This window comes from Strix uralensis, chromosome Z (assembly GCF_047716275.1).
Source record: "Strix uralensis isolate ZFMK-TIS-50842 chromosome Z, bStrUra1, whole genome shotgun sequence".
Taxonomy (NCBI): domain Eukaryota; kingdom Metazoa; phylum Chordata; class Aves; order Strigiformes; family Strigidae; genus Strix; species Strix uralensis.
The window spans coordinates 20,301,771-20,327,939 of record NC_134012.1 but is presented as its reverse complement, the minus strand read 5'-3'; the positions used below and the strand labels follow the sequence as shown (position 1 = coordinate 20,327,939).

Below are 26,169 nucleotides of genomic sequence, written 5' to 3'. Positions count from 1 at the left end.
GAGGTAGAGTAGCTCTCAGGAGGCCTGTGTTCCCAGAGGCTGTTTCAGCAGCTGGGAATAGTCAGGAGTGAAAAGGCATTGCATCAGACCTGGACGAATCAAATCTAAAAGGGTGACATGCAATCACATTACATTCAATAGTGTGAACATAAGCTATTGTTTTACATACAGATTTCATATATGTAAATATATATATATACACAACATAGATTGTTTGGGTATATAGTCATAACTAAGCTGTTTGGATGGATTACTTTTTTGCTGAAATTTCATTTCAGGGAAAAAAATGAAGTTGTAACATTTTGCAGACATGGTCTGATACCCACAAAAATTTCATCTGGAAGGCTTTAGGGGGACAAGAGGGAGCATAGAAGTCAGAGAGACTGACTGCAGCTGAGCAGCCGGCTTTAGGGCAGAGGAGAAGCGGAGTTGGTCCTTCATGTGTCCGCAATGAGAATTATCTGAGTTGGAAACCTGTTCTGTATTGGTCATGTAGACTTGAGCCTGCTTCACCCAGACCTATCTCTTAAACACACAAAAACCCTGTTCAGCTTTCCATAGAAAGAAGAAATGAACCAAACATGGATGCACCTACAACTTGTGTGAGACAGATACATAGTTCCATGGTCAGCTCCCATAGTGATGCAAGATCTATCTGGAACTAGAGGGATGAAAATCTTAGAGAAATGGCAATGAAGAACTGTCCTCCAAAGACAGTATCTGGCCTGTGCTAGTGGCAAGATCACATCTAGGATGCTGTTCCACTGTGGTTTCAGTGGCAACGCATAGCAAAGAACCAGCCTGTGTCTGAACTGAAGGCTTTCCTGTAAGGACTTTAAAATGCTGATTATTTTTTAGGGTACAGATCTGATAACTGCTCTCCAACTAACACCCAAACTAAGAACATGCACTAATAATGTTAAACAAAATATCATAAAGAAGTAAAAAGACCCCACCAAAATTCATTCTGTAATTCATCCCTAGGAAATGCAAACACTTAGGGTGTGAAGATATTAGGCATTTACTAAGTTCTGAAAGGATTTTTGAAAGACAGGTTCACAAATGACATTTCTGGATTCAAGGGTAAAATACATAAACTTTTTGCTTCAAGGTGGGTATTTTGATGGCCTGGTATTTATTTACTTTTTGCATTGTGTGAGCCTGTCTGAAGTGGCTTGGTTAATTTCCCTTTTGGAGTATGACAAGTCTCTCTTGACAATGCAGTTCCATCTGCACTTCTGATCATGCTGATGATTTTCTCTTTTATTATTTTCTGACTGTTCACCCCAGACCTGCCACTGGTCAGGGAGCTTAACCTCATTACTCACAAAGTGTGCTTAGCAACAGAAACATCTCCCACTACTCAGAAAAATTGGTAAGTGGCAGAGTGAGGGTACACTACTGTAGAGGTAAGAATGTACTACAGTATGTCCAGCAGCCAGCACTCACAGACACTTTCAGACAGTTAACCTTATGCATGTTGATATATCCTATGAAGAGTAATTGATTACCTATGTTATTTTGCATACTTCAACTTGGCACATGTGCACAAACAACATACAGTATATATAGTAGCTTCATGATGCAACTTACAAGGATCACCCTTGTTATGGACATATTTATTCTTGCTTGCAAGTACTTTCTTGATGGTAGTACCCGTATTTGGCTAGCTGCTAATCCAGCCAGGTGTATCTAAACTACAAACCTGTCCTACTCAAGCGTTCCCACATTCCTCATCCTTTTTCAGCATTATCTAGCACATTGTCAGCTGGTTGTTCAACAAACAATTTCTGCTGTTACATTGTTTTCTGCTTTACTTGCATTTGGTCAACCAGGCCTAAGGAGAAGTCATGAGAAAGAGTCTTTCTACATTTTGGTTACTTACACACTCACATTTAGGCACCCTCACTGTGAAACTCCCAACCAAGCTGCACCAGTGCTTCTTTTCTAGCTTTTTCATCTTAAAAGATTGCTTTTACGAATTGTGAAACAACTGAAATGTAGAGAAAACATTGTACTCTATTTTACAAGAAGGCAGTTGCATTTCCTTGAACTGCTCCAGATGAACTCAAGGGCTTGTAAGAAACCATTAGCATAGTAGCTTTGACAAACTATTTTATTTTTCACATTTGTGCTCTGGTCTTCCCACTACTACTAAGTAGCAAAACAATGTTCTGTCACTAATGTTTTGTCTCTTATTAGTTTCACAATACCTTTCCTCCACAAATAATGCCCTATTACTAAGGGCAAGAGGTCTCAGTATTTGAGCTGTGAGCCATCCCACAGCTGCCCAGTAGCACCACATGAGATACAAGCAGTCAGATTCTTTCCATGGACAAGAAGAAAGGTTTTACTGGAAAACCTGACTTTTTGCTCATTTATGAGCTGTTTTATGCAGCATTTCTGTCTCTCTCTCTTTTTTTGCCCTGCTGTTGCTGCCATGTGGCAGAGAATCTTAATCTCTTCAGGTAATAATAACTTCAGCGTTGTTTTCCTGTGGGGGACTGAGCTGTCAGAAGAGAACTTGACTCACCAGGAGAAATTAACTGAGCTGTTTCTATCTTTACATTCCAGATGAACTTTCCAGGACACTAAGAGACTATTGAGTCCATAAAAAGAATATGTGATTTCAAGGCCCCCTCAAATTATTTACTTTTTTAGCAAATGAACAAAAAATAACCGAGACTGATAAGAGAAATGTTGAGTGCACAGAAAAAGAGGAAATAAAGATTGCTAAATTCTGGTGCAGTCTATGTTCCACTCTCTATATGAAAAATATCCCCAAACAGCTAATGTTTTGACTTAGTTTCTGATTAGATTTAATATTAAGTAAGGAGTACTCTGTTTCTTTTCCTTTGTTGTTTTGTTGGTTTTTTTTTTTTTTTTTTTTTTTAATCAGAGAAGGGACATAGGGATTGGGTCTCTTCATATTTCACTTGCATTATTTCCATCCTGATTATATTCCAGATTGGCTAATTAGTTAATTGTTTAAAAATTTCAATGTAATTTATTCAGTACTTCACTAAGAATTAATCAAATGCTATACTTTTTCAGCAAAATTGCTTATATGATGGCCATTTGTATTCCTAAACAGATTAGTTAAATTATTTTAATCTGGTGTGTAATTTTATACAGAAAAATACAATTGAGGAGGGTACAGCTGAACTTGTAACTACAAAACAAGACACAAAGAGAAACATGGGCATGCTGGCTATTTAGCAAGTTTTGTTCTAAATCAAAACCTTATTCTTTCAAGCAGAAAGAGTGCTTGGTGTTGTTTCATAAGAGACTTGAAGAAGGAGTGTGATGACTTGACAGTGTGGGATATACATTTCCATCAGTCTCAAAATGATTTTTAAATGCTGCAGTGAGTGTCGTATGCAACTGACTGTTTTACTTTCAGCATAACACCAAATCTGAACTAAACACAGATTCTTTTTTTTCTCTGCTAGTATAGTATCTATAAGTTTTATATTCGTATTCCCAGATAGTTAACAGCAGAAATAATTTATGTTCCAAGCAATAACAGTAAAAAAAGCAACTGCCTAAACATTTCAAATTACATCACCTTTTATTCCCATTGCTTAATCTGATGAAAAAAAGGGTAGAATTTACTGGAATTTTCTGCCATCTCCTCTTGTCTTAAATAATTAGTACTTTAAAAGTATTAATCTTTCCACTTATCTCTTACCACAGCTCTTCTTTTTCTTCTGTTATGCTCCAAATGTCAAGGGAAGGACTTCCAGCTTATGGACACTTCAAGCAGTTAATAATAAAGCTCTACAAATATAAGGACAATAAATACATCATTAGAAGTGTAATGCCTAAGCAATTTCTTTCATTCCACTACTACCCAGTATTAATTAATAGCTACAACATTTACTCAGAACTTTTCATTTTTAATACACCTTGCAACACGGACTTGTGTTTAATATGTGTTTGGGGGGCAGTGGAGTATGGTTATCCTTTATCTTGATGGAGCTGACCACTCTGGCTGCTTGCTATGGTAGAGGAGTGTTAGCCACTCCACATTATTGAACACTTTTCCAATTAACAGGCAACTTTGCAAAGGTCTCACCCTAGGTAGAAATTGTCTTCAATATTCCCATGTTTTCCTGGGGACCACACAAAGTTGTAAATCTGCAAGATTCTGATTTGTAAATCTGCAGTATTTGGTGTAAATCTGCAAGTATTTGGGCAGGGGCTTTCTGAGATGAGAGGACAAATCATAACACTTTTCTGTTCTCATAAGACTTGCTGTGTGTACTTATCTATGGCATTAAATTGTCTCAGCTCAAGACCGACACATTGTTTTATTCCCGAATTAGTGTCTAACACCAATAACAATCTAGGGAACTGATGTTTTAAACTTTATCAGATACTTTCTTGCTCTTTGAGCTGACCTGCGTCTGGGATGTGTTCCAGGGAATTTCTGAGACCTGTTTCTTCCAGTTGGTCCTGACTGAATTTTGCTGGTGTTACACAGCACAGAAAATGTAACTCTGTGCCTGTATGAATGGCATTTTGGTAGGGAATGAGAACACACAGGGGCTGCGAAGACAGCATGATACACTTACTCGCTGTTCAGCACAATTTCCCAGCGCGGTCATGTACTAGAGAAGCTGTGAAAGGCACAGCCAGTTATCACCTAAGGAGAGCACAATCCTGTAGTTAAGAGTGGCCCACGAGGAACTTCAAAGGTCTCCCTGCATTCATTTTGCCATCTGGGTTATAGTGGGCGTACTATTATTTAAACTTAGTTTTAGAGGATGCCATTTTCTCTGTGCTGGAAGGGCTCAAAGCACTGCACGACAATGAGTTGTGTCATAAATACTGGGCAATGAATCTTTTCTGCAGGGTACCTTCCATTTCCAGCATTAGCCTTCTGCAAGTGCTCTCTTCTCAAAAGCTATTTGCACACACAGCAAACTGCCTTCCTGATAAGGTCAGTTCTTCAAGGACCGGGGCAGGACTCAAAGGACTTTTTCAAGGAAGCGCAGAGGATTTTCACTGGTACAGAGACAGGCTGTTTCCTGTCTGTATGTTTTGTGCTTTTCTCAGAGAGCTAAATCCTGTTGTCCTTATTTAGTCCTTACATACTCAAAGTCATCATTAACACCAAGGGTAGGATTTACCTAAATTTTGCCAGACTAGGTAAATTCCTTTTCAGCGAGGACTTTTGGATTAGTTTAAGTTACATTACCAGAAAGAGATGCTGTAGGAATCACTAAGTATAAAGCATATGTGCATTTTACACATTTCTGGGGTTTTTTCCACAGTCTGAGGGCAGCAACTCCCAGTGGAGTCAAAGAAAGCCTTTCTATCATGTTAGAGGCCTTAGGCTGACTTTAAAATGCCGGTCGTTCTAGATTCTGAGTTGAATGAGTGAGTTTCCTTCAAGTCAATGTGCTGCTAGTATGCTTTTTTTTTTTTTTTTTTTCCAAAATCCACCTAAAGCGTATCTTTTCTTAGTGCAAAACTTTCACTTGTATATATTTAAATTTCTGCTTGCAATATATTCCAACTGTGAAACCTTAACTGCCAAATCATGCTTGGCATATGATTCCATACTTATGCATAGCTATTATTCTTTTTTAGATGCAGAAAGGCCTTCTAGTGTTTCTCCAGGAAGACATGAAACTCCATCTGTGCTCCATCTGCTTCATGCAGGTGTCTGGGTTACTCTGCAGTGTTTAATATGACAAAATACCACCTATATTTACACAATCGATTAGACCACTATTCACCCACTAGTGGCTAGATTTTGATTTGTCTGGAATAATCACAAATGAAATAAGCAATACTTCTGAGCTATGCTTGTTCTACACCTTGGTTACATGATTTGTATTATTACAAAGAAACAGAAGAGTATGCAGCAAATAGCTTGAATCTGATATGGTATTGCTTTGCTATGTCTTGCATAGGAATCAAAGGTAACATGAAAGCTAGTCCTCAAAACTAAGACTTCTACTACTTTTTTCATCATATTAAAAGATTGAGATGCAGGGGAGCAAGAGGTGGTATTTTCACCTTTATATCTATATTGGAGGTCAGAGGAAGAGAGAAATGCTAGACAAATGGAACTGGAGCCCTTGATGAGCAGTCATCCTCTGAAGGACCTCAGCAACTTAGGTCCATACCTCTGAATTGGAAAGACAGTTCCAGCTCTGTGCTCTGTGGATGCTAGGCAGAGACATCGAAATACTTCAGTTCTGATCTGCAGCACCCTGCCTGACCTCAGCACAGACAATCACATCAAGTCACGGAGTCTGGATCCAAATTTGATTCTGAGTTTCACAAAAGTCTGCAGAAATCAGAATCTTGCAGTTTATGATTTTAAGAATATCTCCACCTGGCATGTGATCCTTGCTGATAGAAACTGAAGTCCTCTGCTTTCAGTGTTGGTGACTGTTGAATTACATCTGCCTTCAGCTGGTGCATCAGACCCATAGTAAGAGCACAAGTGTTCCTCATATAAAAGTAAAAACGTTGAGATAAACGGCCTATTAAATGATTGCATGAGTCTGGCCTCATTTCTACCACATACTTCTTCTACTTTGTTCAAAGGATTTATTTTTGTAATGTGCAGCAGCATGAATTGACATTGCTGACCTACACCTTTATGCAATATTTACTTTAACAGCCATTTCATCCTTTCCAGAAGGTTTAATTTCTCCATTATGTAACAGCAGATTATCTGGGCTGGCACATTAAAGGGTGGTAACTGTGGCAGACTGGCTGGGTGTGGTGAGTGTCAGTGTGCTGTCAAGATACTTCAGTCCCCAGAGTGGTTGCTGGCAATGAAAGCAGAGGAGGACCTCCTCCCTTGGCCCCAGCACTACAGAGACACACGCAAAGACTGCAGTCAGCACTAAGACCTTTTGACCTCCCTTATCTAAGACTATACCCCTTCCTTCCAATCAGAGAAACATTTGGAAGCTGAGTGGTATTAAATACTGGGTCTCTCTGTGTAAATACAAAATATACTTGTATCCAAAGCAGGAAAATAGATGTGATGAATAAAAGAAATCAATTCTTCTTCCTGTTTCAGCTGGAAAAAATGTTACTGTTTCCCTTCTCCTTAATGTGAATTTCAAAAGTAAAGGGAAACGCCTGTTATTTGCAAATTGTTGATTATAGGAGAGCTGTATTTCCCTCCTGCTATGTGTATTTGAAAACTAAATCTGTAGTGCTCTGTCAGAGACTGTTTTAATCAAGCTTGTATCTATAATTTCCAAAGAACTTCCATCTCCATGTATTTCTGGCAGTTCTATTGATCAAAGGGAGTAATTTTGATTGATTTAAAACTAACCTCATAAAAAATTAGCTTTACTAGTGCTGCCGACTTGCTCTCTGCTTTTGAGAAAGTTTCTTTGTGCCATGGTTCTTGCTGCTGTCTGTTAAGGCTTTGATGGTTAACATGTGAATGATTATGAAATCATTAATCCAAAATCATAAAACAGCTGAAAAAAATACTCCAAAGTACTGCCAATTCCTATAAGTGAAAGACTCATCTGCTTTACATCAATTCATATGTATTAAATCCATTTAAGGGACATAAAAGAAACACTAATAAACTGACAACCTTATGATCTACTGACCCTGTTACCAGCAAAGCACCATACTTGAGGCATTTACGTATGTGTCTAACTATTCAGGCATCTATCTGCTTCTGCAACCCATGATTTTTCTTGGGCTTCCACAACAGCTCTTAAAAGAAATTCCACAAGTTTGCGAGTCATATTTCCTCTTCTGAGAAGAACAAATGTTCCTTACATAAAAAGTATGTTCATGTCATAAAAAGTAAATCCTAAAGTCAGTGTTGCAGAATAGTTAATCTACAGTCTTCCTATTTTGCACAAAAGCTGTGCAAGACATCAGCCAGAGAAACCCTGTGTGCTGGGTGAAACGGCTTATCTGGCAATTTGGTAGGCCACATACTCAAACTCTTCAGAAAAATCTTTTCACATGCTGCTTCTTTCCTTAGGTAAAGTGGATGCGGCACTGGACCTCATATTGATTAATTCATTCCCTCTGGTGGGCAACTCTGAGACATCACTTATCTGTATCACTTCCAAATGGCGTTCCCGTGAGTCTATCACAATAGACCGAGACCAGGAGGATGTGACAAACCAGCACCGGGAACCACTGGAAGTTAATGAAGATTCAAAGAGAGCAACAGCCAAAACAGTGGTGTGGAAGAGGGAACAGGCCAGTGAAACTATAGGAGCATATTACTGTGAAGGGAAACTCCAGGATGAGGTGACAAGGATACATACCATGAAGATGCCGCTGGGAGGTACTGTATGGTGGTCAGATCTGAATTTTGCATGTCACTGCTTGCAGACTGGCAGTTATCCCTGGTTGACAGAAGTGGGCACAAATGTGGCTCCAGAGCAGGTAAGGCAGTCTGGAGTCAACAAAAACAGACTTGGCTCAAGCCCATGTGTTTTTTCCTAAAGCACGGAGACAACTGGTTGATACTAGCTGCTAGTCATTTCCTCGCCAGTCAGTTAGAAATCTGTGGGTATTCTGCCTGTATCTGGCTACTGCCAGGAACACAAAGTCAGTTGGAAAATAAGTACTGATGCCAAGAAATAGCATATATGGTAACTCCTGCAGTGGGTTTTTCACATCCCAGACCCTTGATAGCTAAGCACGCTTCCATTTTAAAGTCTTGACAGGTCTGAGATGTGGGTAGTCAAACATTGTTATCTTTTTTTTCTTAATAAACAGGCAACCTGAGCCTCGAAAATAACTGCCTTGGCTAAGGTTCAGTGAAACTACAGATCAGCAATATTGGATCTGTACAGTCTGTGTCAGTATGGAAAAAAATGATCCATCTCAACAATGGACAGAAACTCCAGAGAAGTCTCCCAAAGAGAACATTATTCACAAAAATCCACTATGGATTTCACTATTGACTTGGGTTTGGTTTTAAGCTTATGCACAGTAGAAAAAGCAAATATGGCAGAGAGGTGATGGGATGAGAAGGTGGGATTTCCAAGGGCCACCATATAGCCATTAAATTACATTTTCTTATTTGCAAAATTTTGCTGTCTCTGGACCTCATTAAACTTCTGGGACAAGTTCCAAAGCAGAGATCACCATAAACTGCAGAAAAGTGCAAGAAATTTTGGGTACTTTTCTGCAGCAAATCAAGTTTTCAAGACTTCAGCCGATTTCTAGTAGAAGTCTTGGATTGCTAATTTTTTGTGACATGGTGGCTGGTCTGTGAAGAGACTTGACACTTTTAATCTTTCTTTACAAGGTTTTAGTAAGAGCAATTATCACTGTTGGTATCTCCTGAAATTATATAGCAAATTTAGAAAATGACATTTTTAATTTGTCTGAGCTACAGCTAGTGTCTATTTATTTCTTTTAGTACAGGAACATTAGAAACAAGGTGGGGAGAACAAGTGCATTTTTCTTTGGCTTAAGTTTTCTCTGACTAAATGTGGTCTTTGGGGGGGTTGGACTGGTCCCCAAGAAAGCTCTGCAGATGCAGACTGACAACTCCATTGTGTCAAAGGAGGCTGCATTGAGGAGGAGATAACAGCCCATGGAAAGTCAATGTGACCCTGCCTGTGGCAGAAAGTTAGTTTGCTGAGCACATCTCTGGCTGTCATGTAGAACAACTTCCATGAGTGGAAGAGTGTCTGCTTAATCAATCAGGTTTTTGCACTTGGTATCTGTGAACCTAGGAGCAGAGAATTTAAAGTAATCAAACTTTGGGAGCTTCCTATGTGACAGAAGTTGTTCTAACCAGAAATAACACAACATTCATGCCAGCAGTAGGTAGGTTTCTTGGAATCATTTCTGGATTTGAATCCATCTCTCAGATTTTCTCTGCAAAAGCTTTTACTGACAGAATTTGAGCCAGCAACTCTTTGGTGAATCCATATAATCTAATCAGGCTGGATGGGTGAGAAAGTGGCGCAAGATAAATTCTCAAAGCTATTAAAGTGCACAGAAAGAGGAAGAAGAGGTCAGTGAAGGACTGTGAGGTTTGGCAGAGCATCTGTAGTTGGAAAACAGGCCTTTTTCCCCTTTGTGTTGTCTGAATAATTTTTAAAGGCAGAATGTGTTTTTCAACACCAAAAATTAAGCAAGAGTTGAAACGTGGAGTTTTCCATTGAGGACACAAAAGGCACGGGAAGGAGCAGCACTTCTGAAAATCCAGCCACTGTTTTGCAGCCTCAGGGCAAGAAGCTGCTGAAACACTCGTTAAGGATTAATCATTTGGGTAGCTCCACTGACTTTAGAGGGAACCGTCATCTGCCTGGTTATGTACCTATCATCAGATATGCAGATACAGTGAAGATTTTTGCTGTATAATACAGAAAGATAATAGGTTTGTTTTCCTGTTTTGCTCTACACATGTGCCATTCTGAAAGTAATGAGGCTGTTCTCCTGAATTTTTTATATTGTAGCATTATGGTTATACATGTAATACTCACACATGTAATGAGAGGTAACAGATTATGCTTTATATATATATGGGGAGTAATGCTTATACTGTATACAGCACACATATCTAGAATAGAACACTATTTAACCTGTTCTGCATCTAGTCAAATATAACTTATGCAATTTATCTATACAGTAAATGTGTTTTTTCATATATACAATTGAGTTTCCCCCACAGAATATCTCTAGAGTGGGCAAAGGGACAATAATGGAAATGCTAGCGACAAAACATTATGGCACTTGCCCTGCAACTCAGTTCATTATGTCTCTATAAGGAATTCACACACTCGAGATGTGAAATAATGAAATAATACAATTTACAATCTAAAAATACGTTGGAACTGAGCTCACCAGGGAGTGTGCATTCCTTTGCATTGTAACAATACTCTGAAGAAAAAGTCTTGTGGCTAAGCACACAAAAAAAAGAAAATGGGAAAACAAAAGTTTAATAGCTTGTTAAAACAATTAGTAATGCCTCACTAAATCTGGTCCAAAAAACACTGCAACTAAACCACTTAGGATCATTTGTAAATAGCTATTCATTTTTGGGAATGCAGTTGAATTTTCTTTTCCTAAATAGATCATGATTTTCACCATGCATTTGTTATTCATAAATAACATCTAACTTGGGAGCTGACAGTAAGTTGGGACTGCTTTCAGTTTTTGTTTTCTTGTTTCTAACAAGATCTTATTTCATTACTCTATATTAGAATTCTTTGTTTCTCTAAGAGGTAAGTTCAGACAGCAGTGCCTAGGTAACATGGCAAATGCTCAATAGATTCCCATGCATGTGCTTAGTGCCATACAGGAAGATTCCTCCCGTATGATGACTCCTCCAATTGGATAGAACTTACAAAGGAATTAAAACATGTGGCAGAGGCTCACAGCATAAACATTAGAACTGCACAAGGGATGGAAATTCCATTCTGCAAAGTATTGTGAGTTTTCAGTAGTTGTCTTATTTCTAATCAGAAATAAAATATTAAAATGTCAAAAATTCTCAAGGAAATAAAATTCTGGGAGAGAAGTTGACTTGGATAGATAGAAATGTCTTCTTTTTTGTTCAGATTTTTTTTTATTTTTACACCACATAACATAATACAAACATTTTGATTTTTAATTAAAATGCCATTCTGAAATGGAAATATTAAAATAATATTTTCTCAAATATTGCAAGCATACTACCCTTTTTCCCCCCTTAGATTTTACAAAATAATATTGTGGAAGTTGACACAGTTTCAGCCTCATAAAAACTTTGATGTGCCATCTACATGCTCATTTTTTACAGCTCTGTTACACATATAACAGAAAGTTAGTTCATAATTCATAATTTTTTCTGTGCTTTCTGATCCTATCTCTGTGTATTTCTTTGCCTTCAAATTTCAGCCACAGACTCCAAATTTGTTTTCTGCAACCATTGGTATGAGCCAAAGTGCACTTTACTGACAGTTTTCTAAAACTGAACTGAAAAAAAGAGGCATGACTATAGAAAAATGGCAATTTTTTTTGAGTAAGTTGTCTAATAGTTCATACTAACTTGTTTTTGTGTTCCTTAAACAAAATATTCCCTGTGAAAGAAATGTGACTTTAATAGAAAAGGAACCTGTGCAAATGCAGAGCCAACTAGAAGCATGAATGGCTCTCCAAGGATTCCTTCCAGCTGAAGCTCAGGTGGATCTTTCTGTCAGAAAGGTCCCACTCAGTTTGCTGGTGAGGCAGGCGGCAGCAGAACTGGGCTCTCTGGAGCTGAACAAAAAGAAGATGCAGGACGGACTTACCCAAGAAGAACTTGCTTAGGAGGAATTCTAAGGCAAAACAGCCTCAAAAAGAGAAAAAGGGCCTCAAGAAAATCAATGCCTCGGTCCCCTGGGTGCTCTAAAGGGAAGGTACAAAGGCATAACATTCTCAGATAAAGAGGTGAACAGTTCGGAAGTTAACTTTGCCTAATTTTAGAATAGTTTCTGTAATTTTTTTTCCATACGACATATCAATGACCAGAAAACCTGAATTTATCCTCAAAAAATTTCACAGCTTTCCCTTGGAATTTTTCATCTAAATGAAAGGAAGCATCCTCAACTTCTAACTTGTTTCAAGTAATGTAGCAATTAAAATTATTTTTTCACTGGTTTCAAAAAGTAATACTTCTTGAGATTTTTCTGTCCCTTCCTCAATTATCTTCTGATAATTTTTTTCCACTAACAACGATAAAGACAAAAGTGTGAAAATCCTTCTGTCTAGTACTTTCTTCTTTTTCTTAAATCAAGAACTATAAACAAATGTATAAAATATTTCTCTGTTTAAGCAGGAAAATTAATTTCAATTTTCCAAGGAAAATTGAAAAATATCACTGATCTAGACAGTTTCTCCCACAGAACTTTTTTTAATTAAGCCACATTTTCAGATGAGAATATTTTGGTGAAAGCATCACTGTCTGTGAATATGTTTTTTGCTTTTGTTCTTAGTGCAAGCCAACGCTCTTAGTAATTATAGAGAGTATGGTGAACTAACACAAGCACAGACCTATCTTACCAGATCTCCCCCAGGCCCTGCATGACTATGGTCTCCTGAACTATCTTGACTGTTCTGCATCATAACGTTTAAGGAGAAAAGAACTGAGTCACTCAGGGTATTTGTTTGCCAATGACAGCTTGTTCCCTATGATACATTTTCCAGTACTTTATCCAGTCTGCTTTAAAAATGTCTCAAGTGATGAAGAAACTTGGGAAAGTGTTTTACAGTCCATTGGAGCTCCTAGTTAGGAAGTGTTTCAGTTAGTCTGCCAAAGTCCTTTTTTGTTTGTTTGTTTGTTTTTTTATTTCATGCCTCAGGTTCTAGTGGCAGTCTGTTGTTTCAAGGTATAGGTGATCCTTTATCTATGCCAAAACAGAGAGTTGAGGTTGCTGGGGCTGAAGAGTCAGTGTGTGCTTTAAAGAAATTTAAATGTTAAACTCTGAGTCAGGGCCATGCTGTAAACCATTCTCAGCTTTCGGCCCAGAGACTGGATAGAGACAATAACTGCTGCTATTTATCCCATACTTCTGTCCTGTTCTGTTTTCAGCCTCATTCCACCCAGTGGCATTAACTGTTACAGCAAATAAGGGAGAGCATGTGAATATTTCGTTCATCAGAATGGCAGCAAAAGAGGAAGATGCAGTGATCTACAAAAATGGTAATTAACCTTCCTCTTTTGTCTTTTCTCTTCCTGCTATCATTGCCTTAGCCAAGTGTCACGTAACTGTTTTAAAGTCATTGCTGATGATGCCCATGCTGGACAACTGGAGCAGACATAATTCCTCATGCATTTAATGTTCTCTAAAGGAGCCATTTGCCATATCTAATATATTGAACTGGCCTGTTTCTCTTCCACCAGAATGCCAAATTCTCTGTTTATACCTTTGCTTTTTTTCTCATTTTCCTTTTTTGATTTCCTTCTATGTCTCCTCATATATTTGCCTGGCTACTTTTAACAACCTTTTGTTTTTTTCTTCTGTGTCACTGTGAAGGCCTAGTTACTGCATTTTTCTTTGCATTTTTACTGCTTTTTAAGTGCATACCTTTCCTCCTTCAAATGACTTTTAGAGGCCATTTAACTTCTATGATGCTCTTTAGGCTAAGAAATTAAGCACTAGTAATCTATTAAAAAGGCAAAGCTGTCAACAAAATCTAATCCTCATTCAACTACAAAAATTAGTCAGATTGTAAAATTCATGACACCAACCTTCCTATCTAACATGGCACCTAAATCACATGTAACTCAAGCTGTGTGTTGCTACTGCCTGATACTTGGAAATATGTACAGTTTGCTATCTACCTCCTGTAGAAATATAGTAAAATACTGATCACTGAAACTCACAGTGCCTTCAAACTTAATCAGAATGTTAGACACCAAGAAATCATACTTGTGGAAAGCACACATAATGTAGAGGTCCATCTTTGTCTGCTGATAGTCTATCTTCCAATGAGCTACCAGGAAATGGAGCAAATAGAGCAGGATGAGGTAAGGAAGTGTCAGCACACTGCAAAAGAATGCATGCAGTGGGACAGCCTCAACTCCAGTTGCTCAATACTTGGAGCACTTCTCTACATGCTGGAAGAGAAAAATAACCAAAAGGTGTCTTTTAAAAAAACAATATGCAAAGTAGCATTTCTTAAAGACCTGCTTCTTTGCTCTTCAGAGCTATTCAGCTATGGCAGTGCACAGTGAAGAAAGTTTGCTGTCACTTGTCCTTTGAGGGTCCCCAGGGAAATTTTGTGATCTACTGTCAGCATTTTCTTATACAGCATTTTCTTATACAAGAACCAGCTGATATGTCAGAGCAGGAATGCTTACATCATGGTGTTGTCTTAGATAGGATTCCAACTGGAAATTTGGCAAAAAGCCTCAAATTAACCATGACTCTGGACAGTAGGTCAAGTTCTCCACCTGAGATTGCAGCTGAAATAGCATCCCTAAGTAATCCTGATACAGCAGCTGGCAAAGAAGAGAAAATACTTGTTCTGTTATGTTTAACTGTTGCAGTCTTTCACTTCAGTCATTTAAAATACCACTTCCCCCTTGCAGACCCTCACAAAGGGTGTCTAATGAATTAAACTCTTCTGTTAAACAAGATTGCTTTAAGACATTGGCATAGCACATGCCATGTTGGAAAACAAGCCACAAAAACTGTACCAGACTGTGAGCATAGGCTTTCTTAATATTTTGCTGCAAGTTTTTTCTGCAGTTTGTAACTCAAAAGATACACAAAGAAAGCCCTACAGTTTCAGAACTAATCCCTTTCATTCTTTGCTCTTATTCTTTGGCCATGTTTTCTTGAAGAACTCTTATATGTTGTCATAGAATAAACTGATCCTCAAAACTTTTGGTGTTTTGATTATGATCCCCAGCAAAGTTTTATGTTTCTAGACTGTCTGAAATTTTACTATAGTCAAATTGATGGTATGACAGTATGTATGATCACAGAGAGTACAAGTTCTGCCTGTACCTTCTGAATTATTTCAGCAAAGTGAAAAAAGTTGTTTCATTGTCAGTGAAACTATAAGGGGATGTAGAAGGTGAAGGCATTTGATTTGTGGGAGTATCATCTGGTTAAAGGTCATTCAGCATAAAAGACTAGGACAAGGAACAAGAGAAGTTATTAAATAAAGAGACATACAAGCCCTAAGGAGTAGCATATGACAGAGAAAACATTAATAGGCAGAGCTCTCCCAACTTCTGAGGGCCACTGAGGGAACAACACAAAGCCCTGAGCAGCTTCAGCCAGAGCTTTGTAAATATAAGAAGCAGGGAGCAGGATTATCATGGATTTCAGGGGGAAGGAGCAAATTTACTATGGCATGATTGAGGGGGACTGTGAGCATGTGTGAAATAATGGGATATTTAGACAAAGAGACAAACAGGAGAAAGGGAGGGCTCAAAGTGAACGGGAAAGGAACAAGCATGGGAAAATGAGGTGGGAGGCAGGTAAAAGGTGCCACAGCTTTGTTCAAGCTCTGCACTACAGTAGGTCTGATCTTATTAAACTCTGTTTTTAATTATTCTTCAACAGAAATATGCTCTCTACCTGGTATGCATACACAAAATGTGCTAGTGACCTTCAGGCCAGACTAGAAGGCACAACAGTTTTGACTCCCAAGTAACTGGAAACACATGCCAAGGGGTCAAAGGGGCTTGTATGTCTGGGGTCAGCAGCCAGAGAGACTAAGTGTCTAAGGCCAGTTATGTCAGGGACCCATTTGCATGTGCATGTGTGTGGTCATGTGTGACACTAATGAACTTCAAGCCAGGCTAGCCAGTGAGTAGAATAAGAGGTCTGAGAGTCAGCTGTTAGACAGACTGTAGGTGCAGGCCAGCTAAGACCCAGTTTTGGGTGTGTGACTGTATGAAGTCTGCCAGCAAACCTGACTAGCTGACAAGTGAGAATAGGATCAGGCTGTCTGGGTTGTTCAAGAGTCTGTGAGTCCCATGTGCACATGCAGTACCTGTAAAGGCACAGCTCTGCTGTGTGGGTGTGTTGGTGGCTGACTCTGTTGGTACAGTGTGTGTCAGCACATGCATGTATGTTTTGGTGATAGCTGGCTGGACCTGGCATTAGCCGACTGCAGCAACCTTGTTCTAATAGAATGGAGTGGAAGGACTCCCAAGGGTCCTGCAGTCCACTGGATGCAACTTCTCTTTGACAGCAACCAATGTTCAAATGTTTGTACTTGATGATCCAGAGGGATGGGAGAAGATCAAATGCTATTGCCTTACTTAGCAAGCATGTATGACCAACCAACTACAGCAAACCTAGAATATCATAGAAAAGCTCCCTTGGTGAAAAAAAGATAGAAGAGATAGAAACATGTTACGTCTGGAAAGAAAAGATAAAGCTGTGCTGTGTTTTTCCTGCTTTGGTCTGCTGAATACATCTTTATGCTTCTTGGATTAAATAGGACCTGGCTGGCATTTGTTATTTGACTCTTTCCAGCTACACTAGACTTCTTATAGATTGTCACCTCTCACTTCAGAAAAGGCCAAGAAATAAAATGAACACTTATAACCACTAGACTCTTAGCAACATTCCTGCAAAGCAAAGATGAACGCGAAATTGTTTGTCCCATTCATCTAATAAATCTCAAGATCTACCTTCCTTTTTACTTGTACCTCTCCAATTATCAAAACTAGTATATCTAAAGAGCTGTCAGAAAATTCATAACTAAGAAATAGATTCTGAAGCTTAGCTCATCCCAGCTGTCCTTCCTCAGTAACCAAAGCAAACTCACTTCTGTCTGTAGAAGGTGACTGACTTCTGTCTGTTGTACCTGTGTGCTCCTTCCCCAGGTTCCTTCATCCACTCTGTGCCCAGGCATGAAGTGCCCGGGGAGCTGGAAGTCTCCTATCCTCAAGTTCAACCACAGGATGCAGGGGTTTACTCTGCCAGATATATAGGAGGAAATCTCTTTACTTCTGCTTACACAAGGCTTATTGTAAGACGTAAGTTTCATTAATGTGTGCTAACGATTAATTATTTAAAGTCATAATGAATCTGGAATGAATCTTATACTGTGCCCAAATAAGGGCCAAAATCTTTCTTATCATAAGCTGCCATCAGATTATGTCAGAAGAAATTTTTTCCCAAGGATCTTTGGTACAAGCTGATACTGATTTAAGCAGTTGACAGAGAAAAAAATTCAGATTTAGGTTCAATTCATCTTAGCTATTCCTGAAACAGCTATCTCTTTTCTCAGCATCTCAGCTTTTCAAACACCGAGTAAGTATGAATGAAGAAGGTGGCACTCCCATGAATACGAGATGTGGGTCTGAGCACAAAATAGCAATTTTCAAATGTCTCTGTTCTCTCAGGAGATAAATCTTAGGATAAACCCCATTTATCTTAAGATTTATCATCTTTGGCATACGTTATTGTAATCCTACAAACTACCCCAGCCTTAGTTAGCTCTTAAAGTTCACTTCCCAGTGGATGACAGGACCAGTTTACAGTGCAGGCAGATATTTTCCATTAAGTATTCTACACATCTTCTAGCTCATGCTGCTATGTCCATTTTCATCAGATATAGAGAAAATTGTATTCTATTAACTTAGATAGAAATATAAAACTGATTTGTAAAAATAAATGGCTGTTCAAATATCTTACATCATGGAGAAAATATTTCTGATGGTAAAATGTATTTTACTTGCTCATATCCACAGGATACTTCCAGGAGTCGCGAATGAATCAATACAATGCCCCAAATTTAGATTTTGAAGCTACTACCACCTTATTAAATAAAACCAAGATCTGGTCTATACTTGAGTACCAAGCTGCACAGCAGAAGACTTATCCATAAATTCTACCTCCTGCCTTGAAATAGGCTTTTGTCTTGCCCATCTTGCCTACTGGGAAAACTCCTGGGGCATAGTCTGGGAGAGCAATAGGGAGCACGCTAACAATAAAGATAATGGGTGATTACATGCCACTGCTCAAACACTGTCCTGTCTTTCTTTGAATTAGCATTGTAGACACAGACTAATGATTTTTAGCAAAGCTTTTTTTTTTAAGTATCCACATGTAAGAATTTAATTCCGGGAGAAAGAGGAGATAGAGCTCCAAGTGCCATGTTGATTCATTAAATGCTTGCTGAAATCTGAAAAAGCTGATCCAAGACGATTACTCAGTTTTAGTGAGCCTGCCTCAGGAGTTTCCAGTTTATTATCTTCTCAGTCCTAGCTTTACACTAGAGGAAGGCATGAAGATCAGCTTCTGTGATGTAGGAAACATTGTTAAAAATCAAATACTGAAAATTATTGAGTCCTATCAGCTCCCACTGATTTCAAAAGCATTTCAAAGAGTTTTGCATCTTGTAGTGTTAGATTAAGCATCTGCATGATGAAGCATATATACTTGCTTAGAGCTTAAGCTGTGCTTATATTAAATTAGTATCAAAACTCTCACTGGCAGGATTAACGGTAGTAGTATCTTTTTAAAGTGGGAAAGAAAATCATGACAGCCATTAAGACAACTCATTGGTCTTAGTCCATTTATTCCAGAAACAGGTCATCCATTGATTGATCTGTGTTATGAAGAACCTGTGAAGACAGTAAAGATACAACAGATGTGAACTGTCTACTGAACTTTCAAGAAAAATATTGTTACTGAAAAAAATCATGACTTGCCAAATGCTGGTACAATACCAGTGATGTCAAACTTGGTCCTGCTGGTTTACTACCAGTACGGTCAGCTCCAGGTGAAGCCTGGACCTTTCGTAGGTCTTTGATCCCTGTTACAAGAACTGAAATCTTAAATATAATATCTTTGTCAACTTCCAAACTTATTCTTACAAACTAAAAAAATCTATCTCTAGTTTCAAAAAGAAGACTTTGTCAGTTCCTTCTCTGAAGGTGTTACATAATATTACTGCATACTATGCAGCAGTTCTGATCCAGAAATAGAAGCATTTCCACAATGGGAAAAGTGATTCCTTACATTAGGTCATTTGGCTGGGGTTTTAAGGCGTCCTTATGGATGTTTTTATGTATTTTACTGTTTGTTTTAATTAATAAGAATTTTACTGTTTGATTGGTTACTGAATAAGAAGGCAACAAATATGTCATTATATTTTTCCATAAAAGGATGTGAAGCTCAGAAATGGGGCCCTTCCTGTAGCTCCCACTGCCCTTCCTGCATGAACAATGGCATTTGTCATGAAGATACTGGGGAATGCATCTGTCCTCCAGGTTTTATGGGAAAAACATGTGAGAAAGGTAAGCAAATATTATTTTCACAGATTGCCTATTAATTTCTTCTCAGTAGCAGAAATTGCAGATTATTGAGGGAAGCATCAGATGGATTAGCCTTGTTTATTATTTATAGCTATAGCATTTACAGCCAGTACTGGCCACAGGACAGTGTTGGGTGACATGAAGTCTGAATTAGTAAGGCTGTTCTTGTAGTTACGATTTAACTTCTCCCTCTCTTCTCCTAGTAGAGATTATATTGCAAGGGAAGATGAATGTTTCCAGCTCTTCTGGATCAATATGCACTTGGACAGTGTGCTAGATGATAACCACATTTAGGGTCCTTTTCCCACAAGAGGCTGGACCAAATGATCTTCTGAGGTTCCTTCCAACCTGGGTTGTTCTGTCATTCCCCTTAAATCAGTATGCTCAAAGTTACTGACTGGCTGTTAAATGCATGGTAGAATAGGAGATCTGAAGGATAAACTGGAATTGGGAAATGAAGCCCTGTGTTAAAGATTCCCTGGCTACTTCTGAACAAGCTGCTGACATGCTCACAGGGTGATCTCTCTCTGCAGGGGCATATCAACAGTATATGCCTGGTGTGCATATCTGTGTCTGTCTGTGACAGTTTGGATTCTGTAAGAATTACAGCAGACATCACATTGCTCTAATGTCTCCAACCAATTTTTGGGTTCAATGCTAAATATGTATCCTAATATTTTGACTGAATTGCAGTGCTGAAAACTCTAGAGTTTTCAGCTATTCAGCTCAGCTATTGGAATAGTTGACATCTGAACCACTCTTATGTAGCACTAATCAGAAAAGCAAAACCTTGAGCTTGGCAGTTTCATATGCACTGACGTCTAAGAAGAATATTTGGTTTTCATGGCACTGTTTGTCCATTTTATATTGAAAAGGCTTATAAAGAGTATTTATTGCTGAAGCTCTGTCCCACATACCCAGAGCAATGGGTGCTTTGCTGATGGATCCTCACATGGGAGAAAGTTAAGTTTGTTTTTGCTGCCTGAACTTACCCATTCATGCAGCCGTTCCTTAAGTTGTTATGGGTGTTAATATATCTGGTATCTGAATGGTAAAAATGTTATTTTTTATTTAATTAATGTTTTCTGTTGCCTAAAGCTGTATCATTAGAAGCATTAGTTCTTTTGTGGACTTAATGCTGTTAAGCTATTCTTTCCCTCTCTCCCTTCAATAGCTTGTGGAGCCAATACATTTGGCAAAACATGTGAAGAGAGCTGTAAAGAAAACTATGGCTGCAGAAACTATATGTTCTGTCTACCAGATCCATATGGTTGTTCTTGTGCCACAGGATGGATGGGACTAGAATGTGATAAAGGTATAGTAAAAAATATGAGGAATGGTGGAGTCCTTAGCATGCTGCACATGGAAATACAGACGAGAACTAACAGAGGAGAGTAAAAGACAGGATCTTTTACATTCTGTAAAAGGGATAATAGTATCTACCCATCTCAGAGGACCATGTCATATTCTCAGAAGAAGGACATAGTAAAGTGGAAAACTATTCAAAATATTCTGCAAAATGAACTGATGTTCTACTGAGACATTAAAAATCCTTTAACAGCTATAGTCCTGCTGTATTTCTGCAAGTCAAACTGAGCAATACTGAGCATAATCAGCCTTATCCACTTCAATTAGACTGCAATATCTTTGGGACATGAAGCACATCTTCCTTTATGAATATGTGTCATTGTGTTCAATGGTGACATAACTCTGATGAAACCTTTGGACTCTACTGCAGTGTAAGTGAAAAAACAGTGGAGGTTGAAGAAGCTTCCACATTGGCATCTAGTCTACAAATGACGGGCATGGATACAAATGTGCTCTAAGTTTTGACAATAGCGTGTTCTCAGGATGCTCTGTGGATGACTTAGTGCTAATACATATAGTTTCAAACTCAGCTCAACTGAGGGAAGTAAACCCTACTGGAGAATTGATGCATGAGATTGAAAACTAGTGGAAGACATTTTCTAGTACCTTTACACTAACTGGAAATGTATGTACTTGCAGAATGCAAACCTGGTTTTTATGGGTCGGACTGCAAACTCAAATGTAATTGTCACAATCGAGGGACATGCGACAGATTTAAGGGCTGCATCTGCTCCCTTGGATGGCATGGTCTGCAATGTGAAAAAGAAGGTAAAGCAAGGTAACACGGTAGTAAATGGCTTTTCCCAGTGTAACTGAAACAGATCTTCATGCTGGTACAGCATTATCACCCCAGGCTGGTATCCTTGCTCTGTCAACTACTTTCTAGGGGCCCAAACACTTCTGTACATCTTTATTGCAATACAGTGTTTTTAAGACTCTGCCCCATATGCTGCATTTAGCAGGCTGGTATGCTATTATTTAATCTGAGTTTGCTTTCATTAGAGGTAGATTTTCAAACCTTACTCCATAGGATTTAACACTGACCTTAATATCAATTACTGACACAAGCTGAGCATCCTACCTGCATGATCAGCTTTTGGATAGGGTCATGGTACTTTACCATTACCTACCTCTTATTCGTCTGGTTACATTCCTATACCATGTGCCTCATGATCTGAAATTGATGACTGAGACACCAAGAAAACCCCAGAGTTTAAAACAGCTCTGTCGCTCTGAGAGAGAGTTAAGCTTGCAAAGATGAACATACCTCATTCAGAATCTCTTTGGATTTAGGCAAAGTTTGCACACAGTATTTTACAAGATGTACTCAACATCTATTATTCTTGCTTGATTAATAGAGTGACAAATCCACTGTTAACTTGTAAAAGCTTTCAAGTGCAAAAGCAAGCAGAGAAATAAGACTGTGATTCAACCAGCCAAACTATACTGTTGTGATTGCCTTGAATACAAGTGCAGTGAAGACAGGGTGGAATGTCTTTGTGTTAGAATCAGGGGGAAGGCCAACTGGGCAGATGTTGTAGTAGGAGTCTACTATAGGCCACCCACCCAGGACAGAGAGGTGGATGAAATATTCTATAGGCACTTGGGTGAAATCTCACGATCGCTTGCCCCTGTTCTTGTGGGGGACTTCAACTTCCCAGACATCTGCTGGAAATACAATACAGCAGAGCGGGACCAGTCCCGAAGATTCCTGGAATGTGTGGGGGACAACTTCCTAACACAGCTGGTGAGAGAACCAACCAGAGAAGGTGCCCTGCTGGATCTCCTCCTTGTGAACAGAGATGGACTGGTGGATGATGTGGTGGTTGGAGGACGACTAGGGCACAGCGATCATGAAATAATAGAGTTCTCTATTCTTAGAGAGGCCAGGAAAGGGCTAAGCAGGACTGACATCCTGGACTTCCAAAGAGCTGACTTTTTCTTGTTTAGGCACCAGCTTGACAGGATCCCTTGGGAGACGGTCCTGAAGGGTATAGGGGTCCAGGAAGTCTGGGCACTCTTTAAGAAGGAAGTGTTTATGGCTCAGGAGCAGGCAGTCCCCAGGTGCTCTAAGAGGAGCAGGCGGCAGAGAAGACCACCCTGGCTGAACAGGGAGCTGTGGCTGCAACTCAAGGAGAAAAGGAGAGTTTACAGCCTTTGGAGGAAGGGGCTAGCCACTCACAGTGATTACAAAGATGCTGTGAGGCTATGCAGGGCAGAAATCAGGAGGTCCAAAGCCCAGCTGGAAATTAATCTGGCTTCAGCAATCAAAGATAACAAGAAATGTTTCTATAAGTATGTCAGTAGCAAAAGAAAGACCAGGGAGAGTCTCCATCCCCTGCTAGATGCTGAAGGAAACTTGGTAACAAGTGATGAGGGGAAGGCTGAGGTACTTAATGCCTTCTTTGCCTCAGTCTTTAATAACAAGACTAGTTGTGTTGAGGGAATCCAGCCCCCTCAGCCAGATGATAGAGACTGGGAGAGCGACCCCCCCGCAATCCAGGAGAGAGTCAGTGACCTGCTACATCACATAGACACACACAAGTCTATGGGACCAGACGGGATACACCCGAGGGTGCTGAAGGAGCTGGCTGTGGTGCTCGCCAAGCCGCTTTCCATCATTTACCAGCAGTCCTGGCTGACCGGGGAGGTCCCGACAGATTGGAAACTGGTCAATGTGACGCCCATCTATAAGAAGGGTCGGAAGGATGATCTAGGAAATTACAGACCTGTCAGCTTGACTTCGGTGCCCGGGAAGCTGATGGAGCAGCTCATCCAGAGTACCATCTTACAACACATGCAGGACAACCAGGGGATCAGGCCCAGTCAGCAGGTATTTATGAAAGGCAGGTCCTGCTTGACAAACCTGATCTCCTTCTACGACAGAGTGACCTACTTATTGGATGAGGGAAAGGCTGTGGATGCTGTCTACCTTGACTTTAGCAAGGCCTTTGACACCGTTTCCCACAGCATTCTTCTGGTGAAACTGGCTGCTCGAGGCTTAGATGATCACACGCTTTGCTGGGTAAAAAACTGGCTGGATGGCCGGGCCCAAAGAGTTGTGGTGAATGGAGTTAAATCCGGTTGGCGGCCGGTCACGAGTGGTGTCCCCCAGGGCTCGGTTTTGGGGCCACTCCTGTTTAACATCTTTATTGATGATCTGGACGAGGGGATCGAGTGCACCCTCAGTAAGTTTGCAGACAACACCAAGTTGGGTGGGAGTGTTGATCAGCTCGAGGGTAGGGAGGCTCTGCAGAGAGACCTGGACAGGCTGGAGCGATGGGCTAAGGCCAACTGTAGGAGTTTCAATAAGGCCAAATGCCGAGTGCTGCACTTGGGTCACAACAACCCCCAGCAGCACTACAGGCTTGGGGAGCAGTGGCTGGAGAACTGCCAGTCAGAGAGGAACCTGGGGGTGTTGATTAACAGCCGGCTGAACATGAGCCAGCAGTGTGCCCAGGTGGCCAAGAAGGCCAATGGCATCCTGGCCTGTATCAGCAATAGCGTGGCCAGCAGGGACAGGGAAGGGATCTTACCCCTGTACTCGGCACTGGTGAGGCCGCACCTCGATTACTGTGTTCAGTTTTGGGCCCCTCACTACAAAAAGGACATTGAATTACTCGAGCGTGTCCAGAGAAGGGCAACGAAGCTGGTGCAGGGTCTGGAGCACATGTCGTATGAGGAGCGGCTGAGGGAACTGGGGGTGTTTAGTCTGGAGAAGAGGAGGCTGAGGGGAGACCTCATCGCCCTCCTCAACTACCTGCAAGGAGGTTGCAGAGAGCTGGGGATGAGTCTCTTTAACCAAGTAACAAGTGATAGGACAAGAGGGAATGGCCTCAAGTTGCGCCAGGGAAGGTTTAGACTAGATGTCAGGAAGTATTTCTTTACAGAACGGGTTATTAGGCAGTGGAATGGATTGCCCAGGGAGGTGGTGGAGTCCCCATCCCTGGAGGTGTTTAAGAGTAGGGTCGACATAGCGCTGAGAGATATGGTGTAGATGGGAACTGGCAGTGCTAGGTTAATGGTTTTACTAGATGATCTTCAAGGTCCTTTCCAACCTAGTTGAGTCTGTGATTCTGTGATCTGACTGCTCTTATGAACAGATAAAATGGAGAGCAAATCGATACTGTACATTCACTACAAAATCTGTGCATGATTTTGCCATAGCTAGACTGTCTGTGCTTAGAATGTCAGTGAGAAAGACAGGAGAGGGGAAAAGAAAGGAGAGTGGACAGAGGGCTTGTTCCTTCTCACATGGTATTTACACTGATGTAACAGTGCTGACTTGGTAAGCATGATCCTTGCATATGCCCGCATGAGTAAAAGGAGAATCAGACACCTATGCTGCCTGTGCTCATTTTACACCTAAACCTGTTTTGGTGCTGCCTTTTTAAAGTTCTGTTTGAAGGCTGACATTAAAATACTATGTATCTTCTGTAGGTTCAGCAGATCTTTCACCTCAGATAGAAAACTTACTAGATCCTGTAGAACTCAATTCTGGCATCGAGTTCAAGCCCTTTTGTATAGCAACTGGGATGCCACTTCCTAAATCTGAAGAATTTAAACTTTTGAAGCAAGATGGAACTGTCCTAAGGGTAGGCTCCTGATTAATTGCTTCCTATTATTTCTAATGTTTATAATTACTTCATCTGTAGTTAATGCACACTATGGTTTTCAAATATAATGTGACATTTCAATATTCTGAGATACTTCATGAACTCAACGAGCACATATGAAACTGTGGAATTGACCATTGTAGACCCTTTCTATTGATATCACTTAAACTCCTGATACGTTCCTAAACTGTGAGAAAGTGTCATGGGAATATTCCTAAATGCCCACATTTTTCGGGCCCTGTACATCTTTTGTCATTTCAGCCTGCCCTAATTGTTACCAGTAATCGCTCTGAAGCCATGTTTACAATTAATCGAATCCAGCCCCGTGATACAGGAACCTGGGTCTGCAGTGTGCAGACAGTAGCAGGAATGGCAGAGAAACCATTTCAAGTTACAGTCAAAGGTAAAAGCATGAATCTCTTCAAATGTCTTTGTCTTTGTACATTTAAGGGCAGC

The 26,169-nt window shown here is 40.0% G+C and overlaps 1 protein-coding gene across 2 annotated transcripts in view; it reads left to right on the top strand.

Annotated features, from left to right (window-relative positions):
- The window catches only part of TEK (TEK receptor tyrosine kinase), a 44,248-nt gene that overhangs the window by 4,546 nt on the left and 13,533 nt on the right, over positions 1 to 26,169 (top strand). For both annotated transcript variants that reach the window (XM_074855321.1, XM_074855322.1), the window contains exons 2-9: positions 7,988 to 8,299; positions 13,529 to 13,639; positions 17,291 to 17,443; positions 19,580 to 19,711; positions 20,904 to 21,044; positions 21,737 to 21,865; positions 25,538 to 25,692; positions 25,975 to 26,116. In XM_074855321.1, the coding sequence (XP_074711422.1) occupies positions 7,988 to 8,299; positions 13,529 to 13,639; positions 17,291 to 17,443; positions 19,580 to 19,711; positions 20,904 to 21,044; positions 21,737 to 21,865; positions 25,538 to 25,692; positions 25,975 to 26,116 (1,275 nt within the window). The remainder of the gene's footprint in view (positions 1 to 7,987; positions 8,300 to 13,528; positions 13,640 to 17,290; positions 17,444 to 19,579; positions 19,712 to 20,903; positions 21,045 to 21,736; positions 21,866 to 25,537; positions 25,693 to 25,974; positions 26,117 to 26,169) is intronic.